The sequence below is a fragment of the Ahaetulla prasina genome, chromosome 12 (genome assembly GCF_028640845.1).
Source record: "Ahaetulla prasina isolate Xishuangbanna chromosome 12, ASM2864084v1, whole genome shotgun sequence".
Lineage (NCBI taxonomy): Eukaryota > Metazoa > Chordata > Lepidosauria > Squamata > Colubridae > Ahaetulla > Ahaetulla prasina.
The window spans coordinates 12,828,861-12,853,983 of record NC_080550.1 but is presented as its reverse complement, the minus strand read 5'-3'; the positions used below and the strand labels follow the sequence as shown (position 1 = coordinate 12,853,983).

At 42.7% G+C, this 25,123-nt stretch overlaps 1 protein-coding gene and 1 long non-coding RNA gene across 4 annotated transcripts; one reads left to right on the top strand and one right to left on the bottom strand.

Moving 5' to 3' along the window:
* Nucleotides 1-972: 972 nt before the first annotated feature.
* On the bottom strand, nucleotides 973-22,062 carry LOC131184332 (uncharacterized). 2 transcript variants are annotated; one of them, XR_009151953.1, is made up of 5 exons: nucleotides 21,754-22,062; nucleotides 7,475-7,534; nucleotides 3,032-3,122; nucleotides 2,725-2,856; nucleotides 973-1,329 (listed from the first exon to the last, which is right to left on the bottom strand). It is a non-coding gene; the product is annotated as an uncharacterized LOC131184332 (long non-coding RNA). The 2 variants fall into 2 exon arrangements; XR_009151952.1 differs by lacking the exon at nucleotides 973-1,329 and having other exon boundaries at nucleotides 2,340-2,856.
* LOC131184331 (C-signal-like) lies at nucleotides 7,095-24,791 on the top strand. Of its 2 annotated transcripts, none has more exons than XM_058155480.1 (6): nucleotides 7,095-7,245; nucleotides 12,269-12,320; nucleotides 14,908-15,095; nucleotides 16,931-17,089; nucleotides 21,954-22,064; nucleotides 23,310-24,790. In XM_058155480.1, the coding sequence occupies exons 1-6, from the start codon at nucleotides 7,099-7,101 to the stop codon at nucleotides 23,427-23,429; spliced, it is 777 nt and encodes a 258-aa protein (XP_058011463.1). In that variant the 5' UTR covers nucleotides 7,095-7,098; the 3' UTR covers nucleotides 23,430-24,790. The 2 variants fall into 2 exon arrangements, with proteins under 2 accessions (XP_058011463.1, XP_058011464.1); XM_058155481.1 differs by lacking the exon at nucleotides 7,095-7,245 and adding an exon at nucleotides 11,578-11,730 and having other exon boundaries at nucleotides 23,310-24,791.
* The last annotated feature ends 332 nt before the right edge of the window (nucleotides 24,792-25,123 follow it).

The following is a 25,123-nucleotide window of genomic DNA, read 5'->3' as shown; positions in this document are numbered from 1 at the left end:
ACTTAATGCAGGGGTGAAATTGCAGTTAGTTCAGAATGCGGCTGCGCGGGTGATAGAGGGAGCCCCTCGTGGCTCCCGTATGACACCTATCCTGCGCAGACTGCACTGGCTACCTGTGGCCTTCCGGGTGCGCTTCAAGGTTCTGGTAACCACCTTTAAAGCGCTCCATGGCATAGGGCCGGGTTACTTACGGGACCGTCTACTGCTACCGAATACCTCTCACCGGCTCGTGTGCTCTCACAGAGAGGGACTCCTCAGGGTGCCGTCAGCTAGGCAGTGTCGTCTGGCGACGCCCAGGGGAAGGGCCTTCTCTGTGGGGGCTCCCACCCTCTGGAACGAACTCCCCCCAGGACTCCGTCAACTTCCAGACCTCCGAACCTTCCGTCGCGAGCTTAAAACACACCTATTTATCTGTGCGGGACTGGACTAGTTTTTAAATTTTATAGGGGTTTTAATTGGTTTTAATATTTATACTATTTTTAATAATTTGGCTTTTTGAATAAGTTTCTTAATGGTTTTCTTAATTTGTATATATATGTTTTTTATTTGCCTGTGAACCGCCCTGAGTCCTTCGGGAGATAGGGCGGTATACAAATACGAATAATAAATAAATAATAAATAAAATGCTCCCGGTTTGGACCGAATCGTCTGATCTGGTAGCGATGGCGGCCGGTGGTTCTGAGAACTGGTAGCAAAAATCCCTGTCCCCCCCTGCCCCAGCTGAGCCGCACGATCATAAGAGGTTGTGTTTTTTTTTACTTTTAAAAGCATTTTTTCTTCCACCGAAAAATGCTTTTAAAAGTAAAAAAAAAGCCTCTGATGATCATGCGGCTGAGTTGGGATCGTCAGAACCCTTTAAAAGCATTTTTTCTACAACCTCTTCAGCTGCTTTTAAGTAAAAAAAAAAAATTGGCCACGCCCACCCAGTCACATTACCACCACCCCACCAAGCCACGCCCATAGAACCGGTAGTAACAGATTTTACATTTCACCCCTGAGTTAATGTAAATAAAGAAAACGGGATAAGAAAGAAAATAAAATAATAAATGATATATGGGGGGGGGGGGGAGGTATAAAAGTGAAAGAAGGCCACTAAGAAACGTTTAAAAATAGGAGATATTTGTATGTTATATGTTGTGCGTTTGTCAGATTGTGTATCACAATAAAAAAAATAGTAGAAAAAAAAAAGAAAAATAGGGACCACCTTGTGTGGGAAGGTAACAGCATTCCATGCACCTTTGCCATTCAGTCATGCCGGTCACATGACCATGGACACGTCTTCGGACAGCGCTGGCTCTTCGGCTTTGAAACGGAGATGAGCACTGCCCCCTAGAGTCGGGAACAATTAGCACATATGTGTGAGGGCAACCGTTACCTTTACCTTAAAGACTTTAGAAGCTTCAGGTGCGGTGGGTTGATCGTTCTTTTGAAGCTGGGGGGGGGAGGCTTTATTTACAGTTGTGTAATGTGTTCTTTCATACAGATATTGCCTTTACAAATTCTAGCTTGGGCAAGAAAAGTTTTATGTTTCCAAAAGCCCTTTCAGTGAGAGAGGAAAATAAACAATCACATATCCATCCTGAATATACAAAACTGGCAGCCGTCCTAAGAAAGGGAAGATAACATAAGGGCATGTGACCGGAGGATATTAACCGAAAGTGCGTGGAGATTTATTGAATCAAAACGACACCAGCTTGGCATAAGAAAAATTAAAACATTTAGAAAAACAGCATCTGGAGAATATACCAGAGAGATGAGTGTCTGTCTTTTGTTTGAACCAGATGTCAGAGTGCTCGGCTAAATCATTTTGGGCAATAGCCTTAGGATGTGTTTCCTGTCTTTAATGTTAGTTGTAAAGCAGTTATGGGTTTTTTTCTGCGCTGCTTGCCAGAAGTTGAGCTTACATAATAGCAAAAGTAAAATATAAATTGTCACATTTTTGGTATTCCTGCCGAAACAACTCTGAGATGGACATACCGTACTCATTGTGTTTAGGCCGCTGGGCATATTTGGAAATATATGAGCATGTTATAAATTAGGCTGATCAGATCTGGGCTGCAAAAATCTAGACAACCACCGGTTGGCAGCAAAGAGATTCTGAACAATTCCCTCTGCTGCCATCTAATGGTCATATAGCCCTTTATAGACCAAATATGATTACGTAAGTGTTCTTGCAAAGTAAACGGTCTAGATAGCTTTCCTCCTCACAAAATATTTCGCCTTTTTGGCAAGGCTAGTTCACAACTGCTACTCAGGTGAAGCAAGGAGCTTGGAGGAGGAGTCCATAAGCACATTCATGTTCAAAACTGCCAAGATCTAAACTTACATGCCAAGCTCTTGACATCTAAGTACACTTACAGCAACTTCTCTAATCAGATTTATTAACGGAGGAACAAGAGGCAAGGTTACATAAATCTCAACAAGCTATATTACCTTTAAGAGCCAATTTAACTCTGAGTTTACAAGGCTGGAGCTTTCTTCATTCTTCTGGGTGCAATCATTTGAGGAGATGGTCACAAGAAGCAGATAGACTGCCTTGGCAGCTTGAGCTCTTAGTCTTGCTGGCTGGGGAATTCTGGGAATTGAAGTCCACACCTCTTCAAGTTGCCCAGGTTGAGAACCACTGCTTTAGAAGACCTATACATGCTGTCTCCTTATTCAATGTGATTCCCTACCCACCTCCAGAAGAAATAAGTTCATGGACTATTTAGTTTTTACACTGACCTGAATGGCTTCTTAGAGGTTGTCTCTCTTGCTCTCACATTATCCACTGATATTTAGATTCTTGCCTGTTGGCTCAAATCTAAGAATGACATGTGGCAATTCTTCCAAGCTGAGTTCTTTATTGTTTCACACCTATAGAAAAACAAAATCTACAGTCTGAATCTACAATATACTCTGTGATCTATTAAGGAGGGTCTGTCTTCACCCTCTTTCTCTCACACATAATATCTGGGCTAAGTTGCTTCTTAACTCGTCTCCATTGCTCTTCCCTCCCTCCGGGAGATCTACCTTCTCATCCACAACGTACCAAACTAGCTCTAAGAGATCCATCTTGGTCTGTTTCAAAATAATTCTGAAGTGTGATAGATTTCCACTGGCGTTTTTGGACAACTTTATTTCTGCAAGGGGATGACAAACATTGTTAAATAGGTGGACTGTATCTGACTTTACATAAAGAATTAATTTTTGACAAGAAAGACAAATCACGTATTTTTACAATACAGTACAATACAATACAATACAATACAATACAATACAATACAATACAATACAATACAATACAATACAATACAATACAATACAATTCAGTGGTGGGATTCAGCCAGTTTGCACCACTTCGAGAGAACCGGTTGTTAACTTTCTGAGCAGTTTGGTGAACTGATTGTTGGAAGAAATCATTAGGGCAGAGAACCGGTTGTTGAATTATTTGAATCCCATCACTGAATACAATACAATACAGTACAATACAATACAATACAATACAATACAATACAATTCTTTATTGGCCAAGTAGATCACACAAAGAATTTGTCTTTGATGCAAATGCTTTTTATGTACATAAAAAGAAAAGATACGTTCGTCAAGAATCATAAGGTACAACACTTGAAGATAATCATAGGGAACAAATAAGCAATCGGGAAACAATATCAATATCAATATAAATCATAAGGATACAAGCAACAAAGTTACAGTCATAAGTGGAAGGAGATGGGTGATGGGAACGATGAAAAGATTAATAGTAGTGCAGATTTAGTTTGACAGAGTTGAGGGAATTATTTGTTTAGCAGAGCGATGGCATTCGGGAAAAAACTGTCTTTGCGTCTAGTTGTTCTGATGTGCAGTGCTCTATAGCGTCATTTTGAGGGTAGGAGTTGAAACAATTTATGTCCAGGATGCGAGGGTTAGGGTTAGGGTTTTGAAAGCAGTGTTATTTTTTTCCCCTACAAATAAAGCATGAAGTGACTTGGCATGATTTATGCTAAAATTGCATCTATTGATTGAGACATTTGAAGGTTTATGGCAAGCAGCCAATTTAATTGTAGTCCCCATAGTGTTGTGTTTAGGACGTTGTATTTTATTATAATCAAAATGCATTTTTAATTCTGTGCACCTAGAGTTAACACTGTATAAATATTGTAAAGAAAGAAAGATAGAACTGAATAGATTTAATAATCAGAAGTCAAAGTCAATTGTGGGCAATCCAAAGTGTTTCCCCCACCCCCAACTTCTGTCAGAGATTCAGGAGCTTAGCTTAGCAACTAGCTGGAAGCAGCAATTCCCAGAACGAATCTTTGCCAAATAGATTGTATAACATATTGTGAAAGCATCTCATAATACATCCACTCTATTCCCCTCCTCTTCCCGTTTTACTTTTTGTAGTATTTTTGTGCCTTGATTGTCTTTGCCTGATGGAAAGACAAAGTAAAAATAATAATCAAACAATGAATAATAAATGCAACATTTTACCCTTTGTGAAATATTGTAAAAACATCCCGATCTACTTGGTTGCTTGATACTAAGGCTCAGTGCTAAATTCTTCTCCTAAATTCCAATGTGATACCGTGCCATAATTACAGGGTGAAATCATGCTATCAAATGTTAGTGTAAATGGTCCCTGGATGTCCTAATCAATCAACAACTGACTTTAGCTGTTCCACAAGGATCCAACCAGGGGTGAAATGGTCCTGGTTCGGACCAGATCGCCCAATCTGGTAGTGATGGCTCGGGGTGGTTCGGAGAACCGGTAGCAAAAATCCCTGCCCCCCACCATGCCCAGCTGAGCCGCGTGATCATCAGAGGTTTTTTTTTTTTTACTTTTAAAAGCATTTTTGTTTGGCTGAAAAAATGCTTTTAAAAGTAAAAAAAAAGCCTCTGATGATCACACAGCTCAGCTGGGCTCATCAGAGTCTTTTAAAAGCATTTTTTTTACAACCTCTTCAGCCGAAGAGGTTGTAGAAAAAATGCTTTTAAAAGTAAAAAAAAAAGTTGGCCATGCTCACCCAGTCACATTACCCCCCCCCCACCAAGCCACGCCCACAGAACCAGTAGTAACAAATTTTACATTTCACCACTGGATCCAACAGAGAGATAGAAAAGACCAGCAATTAGGAGCAAGAATGATTGATCCGTGGAAAGTCTTCCTCTAGAACTTGTGGGTGCTCCATCACTGAAGGTTTTAAGAAGAGATTGCACAGCCATTTGTCTGAAATAGTATAAGGCCATGTTGGCAAACCTACGGTACGCGTGCCCAAAGTAGCAGACCAAGCCATGTCGCCTGGGACGCGCCACCTTGCCTGTTTGTCTTCCGGGTTTCTGGTGCGCATCTGCACCTGACGATCAGCTATCCTTGGCGCATGCAGCAATGCCTGTAAACTGGTCTAGGCATGCGCGCCGGCCAGCTGATTGTTGGGCGCGCATGTGCACTAGAACCCGAAAGCTTGGCTTTTCTAGAGTGCGGCCCTGACAAGCGTGTACATGCAACCTTTCCGCACCTTTTCAGCACTCAATGCTGAAAAGGTTTGCCGATATAGAGTCTTTTGCTTGCATAGGGAGTTGGAGTAGAAGACGTCCAATGTCGATTCTGTTATTCCTTCCTTCCTTCCTTCCTTCCTTCCTTCCTTTCTTCCTTCCTTCCTTCCTTCCTTCCTTCCTTCCTTCCTCCCTCCCTCCCTCCCTCCTTCTTTCCTTGCCCTTCCTTCCTTCCTTCCTTCCTTCCTTCCTTCCTTCCTTCCTTCCTTCCCTCCCTCCCTCCCTCCCTCCCTCCCTTCTTGCCTCCAGAAGTTATGGGTGTTCCGTCACTGGAGATTTTAAGAAGAGATTGGACAGCCATTTGTCTGAAATGATACAGGATCTTTTGCTTGAGCAGGAGGTTGGACTAGATACTAGAAGACCTTCAAGGTGCCTTCCAACTCTGTGATTCTATTATCTTGATACTCCACAAAGTTAGCTGAGCAGACAACCACCGACGGTTTGAACCAGGAGTGAAATGCTCCTGGTTCGGACCGGCTCGGCCAATCCGGTAGTGATGGTAGCAGGTAGTTCAGAGAACCAGTAGCAAAAATCCCTCCCCGCCCTCTCGCCCATGCCCAGCCAATCGCCCAGTCGCCCGCTTGCCTGCTTGCCGCTTCTTTTAAAAAATGCATTTAACAGGTAAAAAAAAAAAAAAGGCTCTGATGATCACAGCCGAGCTGCCTGATCATCAGAGCTTTTTTTTTAACTTTTAAAAGCATTTTTTTACAACCTCTTCAGCCGAATAGGTTGTAAAAAGAATGCTTTTAAAAGTAAAAAAAAAAAAAAAGATTGTGCACCACAGCTGATCACCCTCCCATGTGCTGTTCTACTTACCCCATGTCTCCTTTTGATGTGCACTGTACGTGCACACACACCTCGCATTTGTAGCATGGTGCGTACTGCGCATGGGTGCGCGCAGCACGCATGCGCAGCCAGTGAATTGGTAGCAAACCGGTTCAGATCTCACCACTGGTTTGAACTCCGAAATCCTTTTCTACACAAACAGCAGGCAACTCCCCTCCCCCCCACCAGTTGCATTGATTTTTTTCAGGTAAGGAGTCAGACAAAGAGTCAGATCAATAGACACGCAACATTAAGAAACCAAACACCCTATTTATTGTGAATCAAGAAGCATCTTATTTCATTAAACCTGAACTCAAGAATGTAGCCTGTTACGGAGAAAGCAAGATAAACATTGCTTTCATCAATGGTTTCATTCCCTGTGAGGTTTTCAAACAAGATCGGATTTGTTCTTTGTTTTGTTTTGTTTTTTTATAGATTTACCAACTTGCTTATAAACTCTTTTTCAAGATGGGAAGCAAAGCAAACATCCTTTAGATGAGCGAACAGTCACCACTGAAAATGCCAGAAGTGTACCCACTCACACACTTGAGGCAGTAAAACATGATCTGAGCCTTTGGGTGATGGCCAATTTTCCTCACTCTTGTCCAAAGAACTGGACACTGGAGCCAAGTAACTTACATAACCCAGGGTGGAGGGATTGGGGGCCAAATAGGACTGAATGAGGTTTAACTGGGTTGAGCACAATACACTTTGTTAGTTGGGTCTAGGCAGTCAAGAGAGATGGAACAGCTGAATCCACACAGCATTTTGGTCACCGGGGCCAATCGGGGACTTGGCTTGGAGCTGGTCAGGCAGCTGGTGGAGAAGAACAACCCCCCAAAATGGATCTTTGCCACTTGCCGGGACCCAGTGGGACCCCGTGCTCAGGTGAGACCAGAGGTGCTTTCAGTTTTAGTGGGAAGAATGGGGTTGTTGTTGTTGTTTTTTAAAAAAGGTAATTTGCTGGTCTCCTAGATCAGGGGTCTCCAACCTTGGTCCCTTTAAGACTTGGACTTCAAATCCCAGAGTCCCTCAGCCAGCTTTGCTGGCTGAGGGACTCTGGGAGTTTGAAGCCCACAAGTCTTGGAGCATGACACTGCCGCGACCTTCAACATACCGGCACAGCTGGCGTCCTGCTGCTCGTGGTTGCTTGCGGCCCCGATAATGTGGACTCTCCCTATGAAAAAGTTAGAACAGTAGAGAAAATGCAAGAGGAAAGTTGATTGGATAGGATGACAGTAATCTCTCCTTTGCACAATAAATCAACTACAAAGATTTTTTGAAGTTCACAAAGAGAGATATCAGAGGCCAGTTTGCACTAACTAACTTTTTCTTATCAGGGGATCGGCTCCAGCCAGTTTATCTTTTCAGACTAGGAATGTTAAAAGCTATCAACCTGTACAGCAATTTACTTAAAGGCAAGAGCAGTCAAGTTCCTGATGTCCAATTTGTATTTTATTATAACCCAACGTATTATTATGCTTATAAATGACATAAAGATTTCGGTTCGGAAAGGCTCAAGGCAGGGGATAAAAATTCAGCCAGTTCTATCCGGCTCGGACGAACCGGTAGCGGAAGCTGTGGGAAGCTCCTCCCACCCGCGCAGACGTCATGATGTCCCTTTTTTGCAATGATTTCAGTCTCTGGCCATGTGCGTTCGACAGTGCACGCAGATTTGTCAACCGGTAGGGAAGGTATGTGAATTTCACCCCTGGTTCAAGGCCTAGTGTGTCCCGCGGCCGGGGAACCCTGCTTTATGGAGTTAGCATGGAGTTATTTGTTTGGTCTCAACTCCTGAACTTCCTTCTACTCCAACCAATGAAAACAAGATTTGAACGGCGGGAAAATATTAACAAACAGCTCTTTTGCTTTCCCCCCAGCCCCCACATGATCAGGCAATCCATCTTTTGAATAGAAGGGCAGGATATAGAAATAGAAGTCCATTTCACAAGCCTTGCACTTCAGAAATGAGGCTTTTCATGAAACCCTACACCATTTCAGACAAATGGTTATCCAACATTTTCTTAAAAATTTCCAGTGTTGGATCATTCACAACTTCTGCAGGCAAGCTGTTCCACTGATTGATTGTTCTAACTGTCAGGAAATTTCTCCTTAGTTCTAAGTTGCTTCTTTCTTTGACCAGTTTCCACCCATTGCTTCTTGTCCTGCCCTCAGGTGCTTTGGAGAATAGTTTGACTCTTCTTTGTGGCAGCCCCTGAGATATTGGAACACTGCTATCATGTCACCCCTAGTCCTTCTTTTCATTAAACTAGACATACCTAGTTCCTGCAACCATTCTTCATATGTTTTAGCCTCCAGTCCCCTAATCATCTTTGTTGCTCTTCTCTGCGGTCTTTCTAGAGTCTCAACATCTTTTTTACATCGTGGCGACCAAAACTGAATGCAATATTCCAAGTGTGGCCTTACCAAGGCATTATAAAGTGGTATTAACACTTCACGTGTTCTTGATTCTATCCCTACGTTTAATCCACAAAACATTGGACAATCAGATTCTTAGGCTAAAACCAAGCCACTCCTTAAAGTATCCCAGCTTCTCATTTCCTTTTTCTGCAGGGATTTGATGGGTTTCATTGCTTTTAGAGCTTTTGCTCAGAGCAGAAAACAGATAAGACATCCTTGAAATGAAAACATTCCCCCTGAACATAGCCAAAGAGAAACGAAGAGCTGATTAGAAAGAAAGGAATGTACATGTTCCTAAACACACCATTGATTTGTTGAAAATGCAAGAAATCATAGAATTTTTTTTTTAGAATTTTTTTTTTTTTTATTGGCCAAGTGTGATTGGACACACAAGGAATTTGTCTTGGTGCATATGCTCTCAGTGTACATAAAAGAAAAGATACGTTCATCAAGGTATGATGCGACACATTATCATTTATGGTGGACTTGTGCATCTGCAAAAATAAAATAAAATATTGGACTAAAATTAAAAAGTGGCTTGAAAAGATAACTGAATATTATATAGACTGGAAACCAGAACTAATTTTATTGGGAATACATTCCAGAAATTATACCAAAGAAATACAATATCTAATTCTACATATTACAACTGCAGCTAGGATAACATATGCATAGAATTGGAAAAATAATGCCATACCAAAAGATGAAGAGGTGATAAGGAAATTTTTGGATGGTGCGGAGATGGATAAATTGATGAAAGAGATAAAAGAAAAAGATGAAACAGAATATTATTTAATATGGAATAAATGGTATACAGTAAATGGCTAGAGGGCAGGAATAATAAATAAGAAGTATTATTAACACACCACTGAATAGACAATGCATTTAAAGTAATATATAGATGTAATAGTATGTATAATGAGTAAGGAGTTGTATATATAATAGGTAAGGAACATAGGAACCACAAATAGAATAGAATAGAATTTTTTTTAGAATTTTTTTTTTTATTGGCCAAGTGTGATTGGACACACAAGGAATTTGTCTTGGTGCATATGCTCTCAGTGTACATAAAAGAAAAGATCGTTCATCAAGGTATGATGCGACACATTATCATTTATGGTGGACTTGTGCATCTGCAAAATAAAATAAAATATTGGACTAAAATTAAAAAGTGGCTTGAAAAGATAACTGAATATTATATAGACTGGAAACCAGAACTAATTTTATTGGGAATACATTCCAGAAATTATACCAAAGAAATACAATATCTAATTCTACATATTACAACTGCAGCTAGGATAACATATGCATAGAATTGGAAAAATAATGCCATACCAAAAGATGAAGAGGTGATAAGGAAATTTTTGGATGAAAGTGGAGATGGATAAATTGATGAAAGAGATAAAAGAAAAAGATGAAACAGAATATTATTTAATATGGAATAAATGGTATACAGTAAATGGCTAGAGGGCAGGAATAATAAATAAGAAGTATTATTAACACACCACTGAATAGACAATGCATTTAAAGTAATATATAGATGTAATAGTATGTATAATGAGTAAGGAGTTGTATATATAATAGGTAAGGAACATAGGAACCACAAATAGAATAGAATAGAATTTTTTTTTATTGGCTAACTGTGATTGGACACACAAAGAATTTGTCTCAGTGTAAATAAAAGAAAAGATACCTTCATCAAGGTACAACACTTACAACACATAATGATAGTCATAGGGCACAAATTTAACACTTAATGATACAACACTTAATGATAGTCATAGGCTACAAATAAGCAATCAGGAAACAATATCAATATATAATATAATATAACAACAGAGTTGGAAGGGACCTTGGAGGTCTTCTAGTCCAACCCCCTGCCCAGGCAGGAAACCCTAAACCATCTCAGTCAGATGGTTATCCAACATTTTCTTAAAAATTTCCAGTGTTGGAGCATTCACAACTTCTGCAGGCAAGTTGTTCCACTTATTAATTGTTCTAACTGTCAGGAAATTTCTCCTTAGTTCTAAGATGCTTCTTTCCTTGATCAGTTTCCACCCATTGCTTCTTGTTCTACCCTCAGGTGCTTTGGAGAATAATTTGACTCCCTCTTCTTTGTGGCAACCCCTGAGATATTGGAACACTGCTATCATGTCTCCCCTAGTCCTTCTTTTTATTAAACTAGACCTACCCAGTTCCTGCAACCGTTCTTCATATGTTTTAGCCTCCAGTCCCCTAATCATCTTTGTTGCTCTTCTCGTAAGGATACAAGCAACAAAATTACAGTCATAAGTGGAAGGAGATGGGTGATGGGAACGATGAGAAGATTAATAGTAGTGCAGATTTAGTAACTAGTTTGACAGTGTTGAGGGAATTATTTGCTTAGCAGAGCGATGGTGTTCGGGGAAAAACTGTTCTAAAAAATATAATATAAAAAATATAAATATGAAGGGAGGTAGGGGGTAGGAAAATATGAATTGTGGAGACACCGATATGAAACTATTGTAAAATGAAAATCTTTCTATTTTGTTTGCTTTTGTTCTTGTCTTTAAAGGAAAAAAATGATAAAAATTGTTTAAAGAAAGAAAGAAAGAAAGAAAGAAAGAAAGGAATGTGCTGTGTTGCAAGTTTGGATAAAACGGGTAGGGTAGGGTTGTGAAAACCCACTTTCCTGGTTTTCTTCAGAAAAATTGTCTGCAAGTGATGTAACTTGAGTGGAATGAGTAGGAGTGGACAGAGAGTTGATGCAATATTTAAGGGAATGCCTAAAGGTTGTTTTTTGGTTAGCCTGGGCTGTCGAGAGAGATGGAACAACTGAATCCCCACAGCGTTCTCGTGACCGGTTCCAATCGGGGACTTGGCTTGGAGCTGGTCAGGCAGCTGGTAAAGAAAAGCAACCCCCCAAAATGGATCTTTGCCACTTGCCGGGATCCGGCTGGATCCGGTGCTCAGGTGAGGCCTGAAATGCCTTCAGCCCTAGATGGGAAGAACAAATATTTTTTTCTTTAATGGAAATTTTCTTGTCTCCTAGGTGGTGACAGTGCAGGCAAGGCTGGAGTTAAAGATATACCAGAGTTTGTTAAATGAAGACTGGTTATATTTAAAATGTTTTTTAGGATGCTTCTCCTTGCAGAATAGAATAGAATAGAATAGAATAGAATAGAATAGAATAGAATAGAATAGAATAGAATAGAATAGAATAGAATTTTTATTGGCCAAGTGCGATTGGACACACAAGGAATTTGTCTTGGTGCATATGCTCTCAGTGTACATAAAAGAAATAATTTGGGAGGGGAGGATAATGGTGAGACTAATTTCTCCAAACAATTGATTGGAAGATACTGACCATGGCTGCATCTTTGCAAATTTTAAGAACCCGTGTCAGATTTCATCACCTTCTGTTTTAAATTCTTACCTCATTTCAAATAAGCCATTTGCAAAATGTGCTGCTCCAGGCTAAGTGTATGGATTTTTTCCCCCTCCCTTTCAGGATCTGAAGAGTTTGGCTGCTGAACACCCACAAATTGTCATCATCGCATTGGGTAAGTCTCCTGAAAATCCCTTTGGCTCTTTAGCTTGAGAGGGAAAATGCTGAAATTCAGCACCACAATAGATCATGCCAAGAAAGCATTAATTCAGCTTCAATTGCAACAATACACGAGCACACAATAGATTTAAGCTTAATGTGAACCGCTCCAATCTTGATTGCAGAAAATATGACTTCAGTAACAGAGTTGCTAATGCCTGGAATGCACTACCAGGCTCTGTGGTCTCTTCCCAAAATCCCCAAAGCTTTAATCAAAAACTGTCTACTGTTGACCTCGCCCCATTCCTAAGGGGTCTGTAAGGGGCGTGCATAAGAGCACCAACGTGCCTACCGTTCCTGTCCTAATGTTCCCTTTCATTATATCCAATTAATATAGTTAGTACATACTTATGCTTATATATATGCTTATATATGGTATAGTTATTTCATGCTTATGCTTATATATACTGTTGTGACAAATAAATAAATAAATAAATAAATTCCCTTGGAGCAGTGAGTTGTGTTGTGCACAGTTGTGTTGTGAGTTGTGCAGTGAGTTTAAAAATTTGCTTAACTAATAAGGGTGATGATCCACCTAGCTGCACCAATCAGCCTGTGGCTTAGAGAGGGTATTATGTGTAACATTTTACTAATACAAAGTTGGAATTGTTGTGTTTTAGCCATTCAGTGTCATGAGTCACATAATTCTCCCATCAACATTTCTGTATCTCCTACTTAATGTAAGTTTCTCCTCATATCATATTAGTGGAGGCATTGAACCTTCTTGCTTTCTGCTAATCCTTTCCACTGCCGTTTATAGCCTGTGTGTTATAAATTGGTGTGGTTATTTTACTCCAACAAATCATGCTTATTTGATAACAATTTGTTGGGTGAATTGCAATTTAATAGGCGTCTACGATATGTTAAGCTGTAAATCAAGAGTTACAAATATTATAAGCCACCCAGAGTCACTGTGGAATTAATTGTTTTAGGCAAAAATCTAGAAATGGTGTTGGCTTTCCTGCCAAACAATGAAACAAATATTTTGCTAGGTAGATAGCCTTGGATAATTAATATCCAAGCATAAATTCGGCACATTCAACATTGGATAAATATAACGAGCAAATAGGTGCTGCAGCTTTCTAATCTTTTAGATGACTTTCCAGAGTTATTTCATCTCCTCAAACCAACAAAAATGTAATATGCATACGTCTGTGTTAACTAAGTGATGTAAGATTAAAATTGAAGGAAGGAGAAAAAGATGATATCAGGCATAGTCGTAAATGCCCCTGATGCAGTGGTGGGATTCAGCAAGTTCTGCCGGTTCGGGAGAACCGGTAGCGCCAACTGCAGGAGGCTCCGCCCACCTGCCCGAACATAATGTGTGAGCACTGCACATGCCAGTGGTGGGATTCAAATTTTTTTACTACCAGTTCTGTGGGCATGGCATGGCATGGCTTGGTGGGCGTGGCTTGGCTTGGTGGGCGTGACAGGGGAAGGATATTGTAAAATCTCCATTCCCACCCCATTCCAGGGGAAGGAGACTGCAAAATCCCCATTTCCTCCCGATCATCTGGGACTTGGGAAGCAGAGAATAGATGGGAGCAGGGCCAGTCAGAGGTAGTATTTACCAGTTCTCCAAACTACTCAAAATTTCCGCCACCGGTTCTCCAGAATTGGTCAGAACCTGCTGAATACCATCTCTGGCGCATGTGCGGAAGACCGTGCACATGCACAGAGGAGGCGCATGCACTCCCATTTGCGAACCGGTAGGGAAGGTAACTTAATCCCACCTCTGCCCTGGTGATAAGGTAGGCAACTTTCTATATGACCTCCAAGGTCAACATAAACCATTTATGGATGTATTCTTCAACACTATCTTAAACCAGATTAGCTGGCACTCCAGAGTGGATTTCTCAGCAGAACGTGTTTTTAATAAGCCATGGTTTCCTGCAAGGTTTTCTCTCGGCTACGTAAATTTCTTATTGGATTCCCATCGATGAGCATTTCAAAAATGATCAACCAACCACTTTTCTTGGCGGTAATGAGACTAATCATCATCATCCTCTTTTAACCACCCCATAATCCCTTGCGGGATGGAGTCTGGGCAGCTGAATGGTGCTGACTGTTTACTGGCCAGATGCCCTTCCTGTCGCCAATGCGGAGTTCTTTTTTTCAGCATATAATATTCTCAGTGTGCCCAGAGAGAGAAATATCTGCCTCTACCTAGGATCAAACTCACAGCCTCCTGATTGTGAGGCGAGAGCTCCACCTCTAGGCCACCGGACCACTCAGTAATTTATTTTATTTATTTATTTATAATTTAATTTCTATACCGCCCTTCTCCCAAAGGACTCAGGGTGGTTTACAGCCATATTAAAACACATAAAATACACAATATAAATCACAAATTTAAAATGCATTTAAAACGAAATATTTAACAGGCCTAATGAACTAAAACAGTCATAGACTAGACTAATGAGACTAGTGTCCCCTTTAAAAAAAATGTCAGCAAAATACCGAGGGATTCAGTAGGAGCGAACCATTATATGGGTGTACAAAGCCAGAAATGGGATAATGTGCATATATTTTTCCTCCTGTAGACACAAATGATCCATGCAGCGTTAAGGATGCTGCAGCCAAAGTCACAGAACATCTAAAGGAGGCTGGACTGAACCTGCTGGTTAACAATGCAGGGATTTTAAAACTGAGCACCATAGAAACAGAAACGCCAGAAAACATGTCGGAGGTTTACAAAACCAACGTCATTGGGCCCATGATCGTCAGTCAGGTAAAGATAATATATTGTCCGTTTATGGGGAGGGGGGAGAAATTGGCTATTTGGATGGAAAGGTTCTGCAAAACAGATATTAGGAACTTTGGATTTTGTCGTCGACTAAAAAGACCACTGTGTTGATGATAGATTTTTGTCCACAGACTTCGGGCCACTCCCTCCCTCTCAAACCCAAAAACCTACTGTGGAGCCAAGCTCTGGCTCGAAACATGACGCTACACGGATCCGGATCATGGGAGCAGCCCATGATGAAAGATCCAAAGGGATGACATATCAAGGACTTGTGTGAGGGCTGCAGGGATCTGCGTTTGGGAACCATGGGAAAGGGCTCAGTAGACTGATGGCCGGGATAGAGGGAGATGAGGGCTGGGCATTAGGAAGAGCTGCTTTAGTTCTGGGATTTAGCAAATGATGTGGCAGCTGAGGCTGTCAGACGAGGAGGGAGAGAGCGGCCGGGCGTCCAATCGAAGGAGCAGTTCAGCCATGGGGCAGGGCATGAGCAGCGCGTTTAAATAGGGGCTGAGAGGCAGAAGCTCTCAGCGCTGAGTTTATACAGAGAGACCTCGACTTTTACTGAGACCCATTTTGTAGCAGACCCAATAAACAAAGTCACTATCGGAAAGAAAACCTAGTTGACTTGTTTCTTCTCATGGCGTCTGACACAACTGTGGTTGAGAGAGCCGAGACCTACCTCACAGACTCATGAGATTAAAAAGCTAAACTAGGAGCCCCTAAACAGAGCATAAACACATGGAATTAAAAACAAAATTGCCTCATAGTTGCACAATCAAAAGATATTTGATAGGCTATGGATATCATCATCATCATCATCCTCTTTGAACCACCCCATAATCCCTTGTAGGGTGGAGTCTGGGCAACTGAATGGAGCTGAGTGTTTACTGGCCGGATGCCCTTCCTATTGTCAATGTGGAATTTTGTTCAGCAGATATATTCACAATGTGCCCAAAGAGAGAAATATCTATAGGATTGAACTCACAGCCTCCTGATTGTGAGGCGAGAGCTCCACCTCTAGGCCAGTGCACCACTCTTGATAGGCTATGGATATAGTGAGGATGAAACAACTGGGTTGGTTGGAACCAGTGGTGAAATGTTACCAGTTTGCTCTGGTTCGGGCGAACCGGTAGTGATAAAAATGCTTTTACAAGGTAAAAAAAAGGTTTCTGACGATAACAGCTGTGCCGCACATTGGAACCTTTTTTTTACTTTTTAAAAGCATTTTTTACTATCTATTCGCCCAAACTGGTAGTAAAAAAATGCTTTAAAAAAGTAAAAAAAAAAGTTGGCCACACCCACTCAGTCACATGACCCCCCCACCAAGCCACACCCACCAAGCCACGCCCCCCAGAACCGGTAGCAACAAATTTTACATTTCACCACCGGTTGGAGCAGAGGTGAAGGTGGGGTGGATCTATTTGATCTCTTCTGACATTTCTTGGGGAGCAGCTGAAGGGCCTCTAGTGGCTCAGACTGGTAAGACAGTCTGTTATTAATAGCAGCTGCTTGCAATTACTGCAGGTTCAAGTCCCACCAGGCCCAAGGTTGACTCAGCCTTCCATCCTTTATAAGGTAGGTAAAATGAGGACCCAGATTGTTGGGGGCAATAAAAGTTGACTTTGTATATAATATACAAATGGATGAAGACTATTGCTTGACATAGTGTATGTCCCCCCTGAGTCTTCGGAGAAGGGTGGTATATAAATGCAAATTTAAAAAAAAGGATTCTTTTGGAGCTTTGCATCATGAAATTTCATTGGTTAGGAGATACATTGGTGCCCTTCATTGGTCTGTTTTTCCCCCCTTCCCTCCTCCAGGCGTTCCTTCCCTTGCTAAGGAAAGCATCCCAAAAAAGTCCCCAGAAAGGCATGAGCTGCAGCAAAGCAGCCATCCTCAACGTAACTAGCGAGTGTGGCTCCATGACAACCCTCTTTGGCTGGAAGCTGAACGAGTTGATCTCTTATCGCTGCAGCAAGGTAAGTGTCGTGTCCCACTCCTCCTCTGACGGCCGGGTCTGGGAAGTCTGTATCAAGCGTGGCCACGAAGCCTCTGCAGCTTTGCCAAATTCCGGTCAGAGTTCTCAGGGCAGGCAGGAATCCAAGGTGTGACTTCAGCAACCAGATGAGACTTTGCCTGACTCAAGGAATGCCAAAAAGCAGATCCTTTATACAGGCCATGGGGTGTGGCTCCATGACTCAGCACTTATCCAGGCCTGCCCCTCCCTTCCTTTTGCTGACATCGCCTCTCCATTCTCCGGAAGCGGGGATCTGCCCACCTTTCGTCCTCCTGCTCAGCTGCCGGCAATTCCAGCTCGTGGCTGGCTTCGTGCTCACACTCTGTAGGAGGGAGGTTTGTTTGTTCAGTCTGTCCGGGCATGGTGCCAGAGCTGGGGGCTGGAGGCATGCCAGGCCATTCTTCTTCACTATCAGTCTCTGGCTCAGATAACAGGAGATGGGAGGGGCCCGGCTGAGGAGAGGAGGGTGGGCGAGGCACAACAGTAAGGGAAGAGTTTTCGTTACGTAGTGTTAATGATAAGAATTTCACTTTCACCTTCAGACGAATAACACAGAGACCAGAGATTTTCGCTGCTAAGCGAGACAGTTGCTCGGTGAATTTTGTCCCGTTTTATTGAAGCAAGACCCAAATGCTTTATAATACAAGTGCTTTATGTTTATTTGTTAGAATTATAACAAGATGTATTAGAGATAGAAGTCGACGTGTCACATGAAAGCAGAAATATACCATTGGGCAGGTATATGGTGTTGCAAGCTTTCGGGAAAGTGCAGAAATATTTCTACCAACTGTTCTTGTAACCTGTTCCAGTAACTATGTGGCAAAGAGGAGGGGGCATCGAGAGTAACACATGTATCCAGAAGGTGTATGATAAGAGTAGACCATATATGGGCTTTTGTTTATTTCAACCAATTAGGGTAACTTCTTCTTTTTTCTTATGGCAATGTCTGTGACCAAAAAGTATAAAAGATTATGTTTAAGCCACGCTTGAGGCTCAGACCTTTGTTTTCCACCCAAGTGGGGGGTCTGTGGTCCTATTTGCGCAAATAATACATTAATTCTTGTTTCTCAAATCCCTCGTGGTTTTGTCTCCTCACTTTAAGACAGGTTTTCTACAACATTATGACCTTCCTTGCCAGAGCTGTCAAGTGAACCACTGAAGCGGTTGAGTGATGTAACACGGCTTCTGCTTAATGAATCGGGCTTCCCGGTCGACTTTGCTTGTCAGAAGGTCGCATCAGATCACATGACCCTGGGATGTGGTGACTGTCATGAGAACAGGCTGGTTGCCGAGTGTTTGAATTTTGACCGCATGGCCACACAGTTTTTGCGTGAAAAACTATCATAAATCCCTTTTTTTTAGTGCCCTTGTAACTTTGAACCGTCACTAAACGAGTAGTTGTAAGTCAAGGACTATTTATAGTTGCATTTCAAATGCCTCTCAGATCTATGGGAAAAGTCTGTAAAAACCAAGCCTTTGGATGCTGTTAACCTAGATTCATGATATACAAAGCTATTTGTTGTGGCCTGTTGGCTGCAGGCCCCTCCAGCAGCCAATCAGAGGAGGAGGAGGTGTGGGAGTCAGGGTCAGCATCAAGGCAACCTGAGAGCTCTGAGGGGGAAGAGGGAATAGATCTGGCAGAGAGAGAGAGAGAGAGACAGAGGCGGAGCCTGGGCCGTCCGTCAGCCCTCAGATGGAGAGTCAACAGCTCTCAGCTCTAGAGATGGCTGATGAGGAAGAGGAGGAACAGCTGAGTCCAGTGCCTGATGCACGGATGCGTAGAAGGCAGAGGAGAGGAGAGCAGTGGAAATCTATGGGCCGGTCCTTGGGACGGAAGAGCCAGTACTGCTAGCGAAACCCCACCCTAGCTCTGGAGATAAAAGGCAGGGGGCAGAGATGGATAGATGTGGCAGACGACTCTTCTGGCTGGCCGGATTTGTTAACCTGCGGTGAGGTAGAAACTTTTTGCCGGCGCTGCTGTCGCTCCTAATAAAGGAACCATTGATTTAACTTTAGAGGGTTTGTCATGTTTGGGGAGCTGGGTCAGAACACTATTGGTCATTTTTCAGAACAAGAGATGTGCGAAAACGATGGAGCCCTCTGGAGAAATAAGTTATCAATATTCGGCCTATGAGTTTTTAAAAATTTGATTTGAATAAGCTACCAAGAGCTCCTTTCCTGATGCCATTTGTCCTAAGCAAATCGAGCAGTGGTGGGCACTCCCATGCCAGTATCTTTTCCACTCCCTGATAGCCGATAAGTAATCGGTACGCAACTGACTCAGCTCAACAAAAGGTTTGGCAAGCCCAGAGCTGGTGCAAAGATTCTCCACACGGAAGGGCCTGTGAGCTCTCCAGACAGAGCTCCACGGCTCAGCAGGTGGGAAGAAATCTGAATATTGGCTTCCCACGATTAATGGCAGCAGAAGCCCAGTAATCTGCAAAGGTTCACTACAGAGAGGACAGATCGAGCACATGCGAGACTCTATAGGTGCAGGGGTGAGTTTCACTTACCTTTACCACCGGTTCGCTGCACGTGTGCACGCTCACTTTGTGCATGCGCTTTGCTCGCTCACATGCCTTCCGCGCATACGACCGGCCTCGAAAATGTGCCTAAATAGCACGACTTGCAGTCGACCCGACCCAAGATTGCCGCTATTGGTTCACCCGAACCGGTGTGAACCGGCTGAATACCAGCTCTGTATAGGTGCCTGTACCATAGGGTTTGTGTTGTGTCTGCGCCCCCCGAGCCGGGCCTGCTGCCAGAAAGTGACTTGGACAGTGAGGGGGAAGGGCCATCAGGACTTACCTCGGGAGCACCGGCTTGCCTGGCTCAGCTCCAGGAGCCAGAAACAGGCCAGGCGGAAGAGATAACGAGGCCTCCATCCCTTGACTCTTCCCCCCCCCAGGCCACGCCTGCAGACCCAGCTGACGGCAATCAGGCTTGGTTTCATAGGCAGGGGAGGAGGGAACAACAGAAGCAGGGGTGGGGCAGGCCCAGGAAGTGCTGAGTCAAGGAGCCACACCCCACAGGATATAAAAGGCAGCGAGAGCTGCTGTGTCTCTTTGTAACGGGCAATCCACTGATTAAGAGCTGAAATTTGTTTCTGGGTGACTCACCAGCATCGTGGAAGATAACGGAGGCTCTTGGCATACGCTGGCTATTCTGCTGCCGGAGCTGATAGTGACAGCTAATTAAGCCATCATTCGGACGGAGGCAAGGGAGGACAGAACAGTTTGTCAATCTCGTCAACTTTAAGATGTGTCAGCTTCAGCTCCCAGAATTCTGGCTGGGGAATTCTGCAAGTTGAAGTCCACGCATCTTAAAGTTGCCATGGTCGAGAAACATTATTGCACTTTATAATACTGTACAAAGGTCTGGTCCTTTTAAGATCCAAGCATTTTCTTCCTAGTCACCAAGTTTTTTGTTTCACTCATACTTTTTTGGCCCCATATAGGTAGTCCTTGACTTACGACAGCAATGAAGCCCAAAATTTCTGTTGTTCAGCATCGGTGGTGGATTTTGCCCCAGTGTACGGCCTTTCTAGCCACAGCTGTTAAGTGAATCACTGCCACCATTAAGTTAATAGCACACTTGTTAAGTGAAACTGTTGAGTTTGCTGATCAGAAGGTCGCAAAAGGCGATCGTATGACTCCAGGACACTGTAACCGTCATAAATACGAGTCACTTGCCACGCAGCTGAATTTTGAACACGTGACCATAGGGATGCTGTAATGGTCATAGGTGTGAAAAACAGCCGTCAGTCACTTTTTTTCAGTGCTTTGTCATTTCAAATGGTAACTAAACGAACTGTTGTAAGTCAAGGATTACCTGTATCGTACCATCTCATGTCTAATATTAAATGTGGAAGGTTACACACTTTAGATATGGATCACACTGCTTGCTTAGTTTTTCCCTTTCTTTACTACAGGGTACCCTGTTTCCCCCGAAATAAGACATCCCCTGATAACAAGCCCAATCGATTTTCTGTAAATTGTCATAGCTTACAGGTGTGAAAATCCTTCCTTCCTTCCTTCCTTCCTTCCTTCCTTCCTTCCTTCCTTCCTTCCTTCCTTCCTTTCTCCCTCCCTCCCTCTCTCCCTCCCTCCGTCCCTTCTGCCAAGAAGGAGATGGTCAACTCAACTGTGATGGCAATAAACAGGCTGTTGGGAGTGCTGAAAATACTTCCAGGTGTACTACTGTGTTTCCCCAAAAATGAGACTGGGTCTTATATTAATTTTTGCTGCCAAAGATGCATTACGGCTTATTTTCTGGTTAGGTCTTATTTTTGGGGGGAAATACAGTACTAAATGCACCCACCTGGCTGACAATCTCAACTGGGATTTATTTTGGGGGGGTAGGGTTTATATTACGAGCATCTTGAAAAATCATGCTAGGATTTATTTTCCAGTTGGGTCTTATTTTCGGGGAAACCGGGTATCAAATATGAGCTTAGGGGGAACCGTAAGCTTTCCTTGCACAATACCTTTCACCAAACGTGGCCAGAGAGAGAACGTGTACTTAGTAGGTTCACCTAAGGTCCTGGAACAGACATTTGGCTCCTTCTGTCAACCGATATGGAACCACTGCCAACAGGATTGAGGGAGGGGAAGAAGTGAGTCATACCTGGGAGAAACGAGTGGGAGATGATAGCATATCTTTATGGATCCATTAATGTTCTTATCTTCTGCAGGCCTTTGTGGAGCGTTCAGCCTATTGCCCAAGCCAGATTTCAGCTACAGAAGCTGCGTGGGAAAGGGGCTGGTGACTCTGAGAGCTCAGAGGACCCACTTGTTTATTTTCTCTTTCTTTGTTCTCCTTCTCAGTCTGCTCTGAACATGCTCACTCGATGCCAGTCCATGCACTTTGCCGAAGATGAGATTCTGTGCATTACACTGCACCCTGGGTGGGTGCAGACTGACATGGGAAATGAATTGGTAAGTGAACTGAAGAAAAAACAAAAACAAACAAACTTCATACAACAATCAGAAAACAAGTGTGGGCAAGATTAATCGGATTAGGAGTGGAACTGTCTGAAGACTTCGGAAACATTTTGTTCCCGCTGGATCATGCCATACCTGTTGTTTCTCTGTGGGATTGTTTGTTAGATTTGGGGAAACGATCTCTGAACTGGAAGCATTCTCAAAGTTTCCAGAGGTACTTCGGACCACAAAGAAGACTGTTTTATTGGAACAGTGCAAGGGTGAAATGCTCCTGGTTCGGACCGGATCGGCTGATCCGGTAGTGATGGTGGCAGGTAATTTGGAGAACCGATAGCAAAAATCCCTGCCCACCCCCACCCAATGCCCGGTTGCCCACTTCTCTGGTTGCCGCTTCTTTTAAAAAATGCTTTTAAAAGGTAAAAAAAAAGAGAGGCTCTAACGATCACAGCTGTGCCACGCGATCGTCAGAGCCTTTTTTTAACTTTTAAAAGCATCTTTTAACAACCTATTCAGCCAAATAGGTTGTTAAAAAATGCTTTTAAAAGTAAAAAAAAAGATTGTGCACCACAGCTGATCACCCCTTCCCCTGCGCTGTTCTACTTACCCCATGCCTCCTTTTGGCGTGCACTGCGCGCATTCACACACCTTGCATTTGGTGCGTGGTGTGCACTGCGCCAGCGAACCGGTAGTAAACAGGCTCAGATTTCGCTACTGGAACAGTGTGTGTGAAACAGCTTGAACTATTCGAAGTTTGGAAAATGTATTTATCGAAACCACGGAACCACCCCAGTTATGTCATGGCCCCAAAGGAAATAGTTCCGAATTCTTCAGAATATTCCATTCCCAGATCAACAATTCTGCACAGCCCTAACAATCCTATCGTTTTAGCATGAATAATGTAAATTCACTGGAATAATTCAAAGAGGTTTGCTGCACCCTGAAAACTAAATCTGTTTCTAACCTAGACAAAGATTTTATTGCACAGTTGCCAAAAAGAATTAATGGAAAATGCAGATGGCTTTGTTTTCCAGTTGCCATTCTCCTTAGTTTTTTTCCCCCCTACTGCTTTTAAAATAGCGGGAGAATGGAATCCAGATAGAATCTCATTCAGGACTGAGTTTCTGTTTTGACTTCATTGGCTGTTAAGGAATTTGCTGTCACTTGATTTACCGAGGTTTTTAGATGTTCTTTTTTCCCCTGTGAACTTCTTTCATCCCTTGCCTGTTTTGTTTTTTCCAGGGAACACCCCCACTGACAATGGAGGAAAGTTTGCGAGCTATTCTGAAGACGCTCGGCCGTCTCTCTGAGAAAGATCATGGCACGTTTATTAATTGGGAAGGGAATCTTATTCCCTGGTGAGACAACCAGGAATCTGCTCCACAGTATTGCAGAATAATGTTCTCATCAAAGGAAATGCAGTTAAAAAATAGAGATTACAGATTAACAGAGTTGGAAAGGACCTTATAGGTCATCTAGTCCAACCCCCCCAGCACCGCTCAAGCAGGAGACCCTATACCATTTCTGACAAATGGCAGTCCAATTTTTTCTTGAAAGTCTCAAGTGATGAAGCTCCCCCAACTTCTGAAGGCAACTTCTGTTCCATGGGTGGATTGTTCTCGCTGTCGGAAAATTCCTCCTCATTTCTAGGTTGAATCTCTCCTTGGTCAGTTTCTATCCATTATTCCTTGTCTGGCCTTCGGGTGCTTTGGAAAACAGTTTGACCCCTCCTCTCTGTGGCAGACCCTCAAGTATTGGAAGACAGCTATCATGTCTCCCCTGGTCCTTCTCTTCACTAGACTAGCCATGCCCAGTTCCTGCAACCGTTCTTCATATGTTTTAGTCTCCAGTCCCCTAATCATCCTGGTTGCTCTCCTCTGCACTTTTTCTAGAGTCTCAACATCTTTTTTATACTGTGGTGACCAAAACTGGATGCAGTACTCTAGGTGTGGTCTTACTAGGGCTTTATAGTGGTATTAGTACCTCTACTTGATCTTGATTGTATCTCTCTGTTAATGCAACTTAGGATCATGTTGGCTTTTTTGGCTGCAGTTCCACAGTGCTGGCTCATATTTAGCAGGTTGTCCACTAAGATTCCAAGATCCCTCTCACGGTCACTGCTATTAAGCCCGGTTTCCCCCAGTTTATATGTATACTTGTATACGGAGGCTATGGAGGGAACCCACTCTGTGAACTGTCCCGGGTTTGAAGTTTCTTCGGAAGGTTTGGAGTTCCTGCCCCTGAGTCTTAGATGGCTCATTTTATAACTGGTTCATAGCGTGGGAAAACTCTGCATTAAATTTGTCTATGGAGATTCTCACTCATCCAGGTCAGGGTTGTCCCCAAGGTTTTTTTTCAAAAAGGCAGCTGGACCTTTCCATAAAAGCACAAACATGCCTACCGTTCCTGTCCTATTGTTTTCCTTCATTATATCCAATTAATATAGTTATTACATACTTATACTCATATATATGCTTATATATTGTATAATTATTTCATGCTTAAGCTTATATATACTGTGTGACAAAAATAAATAAATAAAATAAATAAGTTTCTCTTCTCATCCAAGCTTCAAGACTCCAAGATCCCTCTCACAGTCACTGCTATTAAGCCTGGTTCGAACCCAGTTTATATGTGTGCTTTTGGTTTTTCTTACCTAAGTGTAAGACTTTACTTTTCTCTACATTGAATTTCATTTTGTTAGATAGGTCCCAGTGTTCAGGTTTGTCAAGATCCATCTGGATCTTGAGCCTTTATGTCTTTATAGGCAGCTTTATGTCTTCAATGCAAGAGTGAAATCCAGCAGATTCTAACAGGTTCTGGAGAACCGGTAGTGGAAATTTTGAGTAGTTCAGAGAACCAGCAAATACCACCTCTGGCTGGCCTCAGAGCGGGGTAAGAATGGAGATTTTGCAATATCCTTCCCCCTGGAATGGGGTGGGAATGGAGATTTTGCAGTATCCTTCCCCTGCCATGCCCACCAAGCCACGCCCACCAAGCCACAATCCGGTAGCAAAAAAAAATAATTGGATTTCACCACCGAATAATACTCACAG